This window comes from Otolemur garnettii, unplaced genomic scaffold (assembly GCF_000181295.1).
Source record: "Otolemur garnettii isolate 467f Iridium unplaced genomic scaffold, OtoGar3 scaffold00128, whole genome shotgun sequence".
Lineage (NCBI taxonomy): Eukaryota > Metazoa > Chordata > Mammalia > Primates > Galagidae > Otolemur > Otolemur garnettii.
In genome coordinates this window covers 1,297,313-1,300,486 of record NW_003852523.1, presented here as the reverse complement: position 1 = coordinate 1,300,486, position 3,174 = coordinate 1,297,313, and the positions used below count along the sequence as shown (strand labels likewise).

Genomic DNA, 3,174 nt, shown 5'->3' with positions numbered 1-3,174 from the left:
CTTTTTTCCTTTAAAATTATTTCTTTAAATTATAAATTTATGACAGCTTATTCACTCTACACACTCTTAAATCTTTTTCTTTAAGAAAAAATGTCATATTATAGCAAGACTATACCAATTACACTGTAAGCCTGGCTAAGAGCCTTTCAAAAACTTGTCATCTAAAATTTACCAGTTTAACCTGATCAAAGAAAAAAAAATGCTACTACATTCTTACAAAGACCACTAGGAGGAGACAGCAAGGTCCCTGGACCCTGGTGATACCAGGTGGCAGTGGCTATGTAAATGACACCAGAGTCCATGTGCAGTGGCCTGTAATCCTAGCACTCTGGGAGTCCAAGATCACTTGAGATCAGGAGTTTGATACCAGCTTGAGCACAAGTAAGACCTCGTCTCTACTAAAAATAGAAAACTTAGCAGAACTTCGTGGCAGGTGCCTGTAGTTCTGGCTACTCAGGAGGCTGAGGAAGGAGGATCATTTGAGCCCAGGAGTTTCAGGTTGCTATGAGCTGTGATGATGCCATCATATTCTAGCCAGGACGACAGAGTGAGACTCCATCTCAAAACAAACAAACAAAAAATCAAAACCACAAAACATTAAATGAGACCAGGTCAGGCCTGGAACCCCACCAAGACCTGCTCATCCAGGCCTGTCTCTGAAGCTGTGCTGTGCCCCAGGGATGCTCTGTGGCTTGCAGGGGCTGTCCCTCCTTGTGGAGCTTACCGGTGCCTCTGGGAAGGGCGACTCCTGACAGCGCCTCCAGCACGGAGCTCTTGCCTGAGCTCTGGTCCCCGATGACAGCAATGGCTGGCAGGGCCAGGTCCTGCTCCACACCCAGGGCACGCAGGGAGTCAACGAGGTCAATGCAGGGCCGTACCTTCTCCTCGTACTGGTTATACAGGTTGTTTTTGGCATCCTGGAGAGACAGAAGAGATGTTGCTGCCTTGGTCTCTGAGGGTCCCCATTGTCTCGGGAACCTGGCAGAATCTGTGCAGCCATGACACTGGGTCACAGGCAAGGTGGGAGGAGGGGGAGGAGGGGACTGTGATGAGGGCCCTCTGTTCTGCCTTCTGTGGCCTGGCTTTCTGTAGGTGCTGCTCCTGCTCCGGGGAGTGGGCTGTGGATGGGGGTGTGCAAGCCTGGGAGGGGCCAGAGGGAGGAGCGGGGCTGTGCCCCAGGGCTGTAGGTTGAGAGGAGGAGTAGGGAGCTGGAGTGGTGACTGCAGGGTAGCTGGAGGCAAAGCCCCAGCACAGAGAATAGAATCCCCAGATCCCCTGCTCTGAGCCACCTTGCCACAGCACAGTCTGAGAACATCCCTGATAGGCGTTGGATGTGACTAGGAGAGCTAGGGGAATAGGGCTGGCTGGTCCCGTTACTGGATGGGCTTACCCACCAGCAACCTGCACCTGCAGCCAGACCGCGTCTACCGGACCATGCCTCCCCTGGACTCACCTTTGTGCTCAGCTCTGGTGGCTGGTTGTTCAAATTCAGCAAGTGGAAGTCCGCACTGAGGAAGGCCGTACCCTTCTCCCCTGCTACCTGCCTGTCTGGGGAAAACCCTGCCAGCTTGGGTGTTGTGCCCAAGGGTGGTGGCTGTTGCTGGAATAAATCCATTTCTTTGGGGGAGCAGTGTGGGGAAGGGTAGAGGTTTCTCCTTCTGTGCACCTGGGACATCTGCTGCTTCCCAGCAAGCTCTGCAAAGGCACAAGGTGGGGGTGGCTCCGTGTCACCAGGAAGTCCTCCTCCCACCAGCTGCACCTTTGCCACCCCCTCCTCACCGCTCCCTTCACCCAACCCCTGCACAGGTGTGGCGCCAGGCCCCACACAGGCTCCTGTCTGCAGGAGGCATGTGAGCGGGATTTCCAGGGCTCCAGGGTCTGGGGTCGTGGGCAGGGGACCCACATTCCAAGGCAGAGTCTCTGATCGTCTCTGCTGTCTGTGGAGTCAGAGGAGCTCAGGACACGGCAGGAGGACTGTTAGGCAAGGACAAGTGACAGGGAGCACCTCTCTGGCTGCCTGATGCCAGGCTGGGCCCTATGGTCACCATCTCACACCCAGGCCCAGCATGTGTCTGAGTCTCACACTCCTCTGCCTGTGGCCTTGCTCAGATGGAGTCACACTGTTAAAATCACCTGGTGGCACTGAGCGCCAGGCTCACCCAGCACCGTGCTAAGACATACATTTAATTTTTAGAACAGGCCTACATGGCCTGAGGACCACAGCTGAGCCCTGGAGGCCCCTCACGACACCAGCAAACGGCCCTTCTCTTCTTCTCACTCTAATGCTCTTCACAGATTATTCCTGAAGAGTTAGCACCATGGGCTCTCACCACTACCTGAGGGTCTTTGACCATGGGGAGGTATTCCTGATTTAGCAACATCACAACCTTGGCTCAAATGACACAGGTCCGCAAAAGAGCCTTAATTCACCCCCTGGCATGTGACAGGCCCTGGTTCCACCTCTTCTCGGGTGGACATATCCTGTTCCTTCATCACCCACATCAGGTCTAGCAATGTGACCTCTTCAATACAGACACCGACTTTCAAAGCCAAAGACCTGAGCTTGGCATTGTTTCTGGCTGGAGTAGTCTGGGGGGCATGCAGGCTCCCTGGAGGCCTTCAGGCCTTCCTGGCAGGACTGTCCCACGTGTGTTCTTCACGTACCAGCTGCACAGGCACCAGGGGAGAGGAATGTGATTGTGTGGCCAGGTGGAGAGTGGAGAGGGAGTGCAGGGGTCACCCCGCCCCCATGGCTCTGGCTTCTCCAGACAACCTCACAGGGGGACAGACCACGTGTTGAGCAGCGTCTCGCTCCCAAGGGAGGACCCTTCCAGGAGCCCCGTGACCATGCAGCACTCCCACCTGCCAGGCTCTGTGGCCAACCCGAATGCTCGATGTTCCTCTGTTGGGACAGAGACTACGCTTTGGGGCTTAAAAACCTGCCCCGTTTCCCTGCCAGCCTCAGCAGCTCTCCGTGCTGGCCTGGCCACTTCTCTGCGTGAAGCTTTACTCAGAGCCTGTTTTGTCTGCCCACCCTCAGTCTCTATCTCCTGTGCAGCCCAGCAGCCCAGAGACCGGCCAACCTTCCAGTCGGAGCAGGTGGCTCCTGGGTTCCACATCCCCACCATGCGCCCACGCCCACTCAGAGGCAAGACCAGAGCCAGGTCTCCTACA

The 3,174-nt window shown here is 55.5% G+C and overlaps 1 protein-coding gene across 1 annotated transcript in view; it reads right to left on the bottom strand.

Moving 5' to 3' along the window:
* The window catches only part of MX2 (MX dynamin like GTPase 2), a 32,912-nt gene that overhangs the window by 24,436 nt on the left and 5,302 nt on the right, over positions 1–3,174 (bottom strand). The window contains exons 4-5 of the mRNA XM_023518105.1: positions 1,454–1,695; positions 725–917 (exon numbers count right to left, since the gene is read on the bottom strand). Coding sequence (XP_023373873.1) covers positions 725–917; positions 1,454–1,675 — 415 coding nt within the window. The 5' untranslated portion in view covers positions 1,676–1,695. The remainder of the gene's footprint in view (positions 1–724; positions 918–1,453; positions 1,696–3,174) is intronic.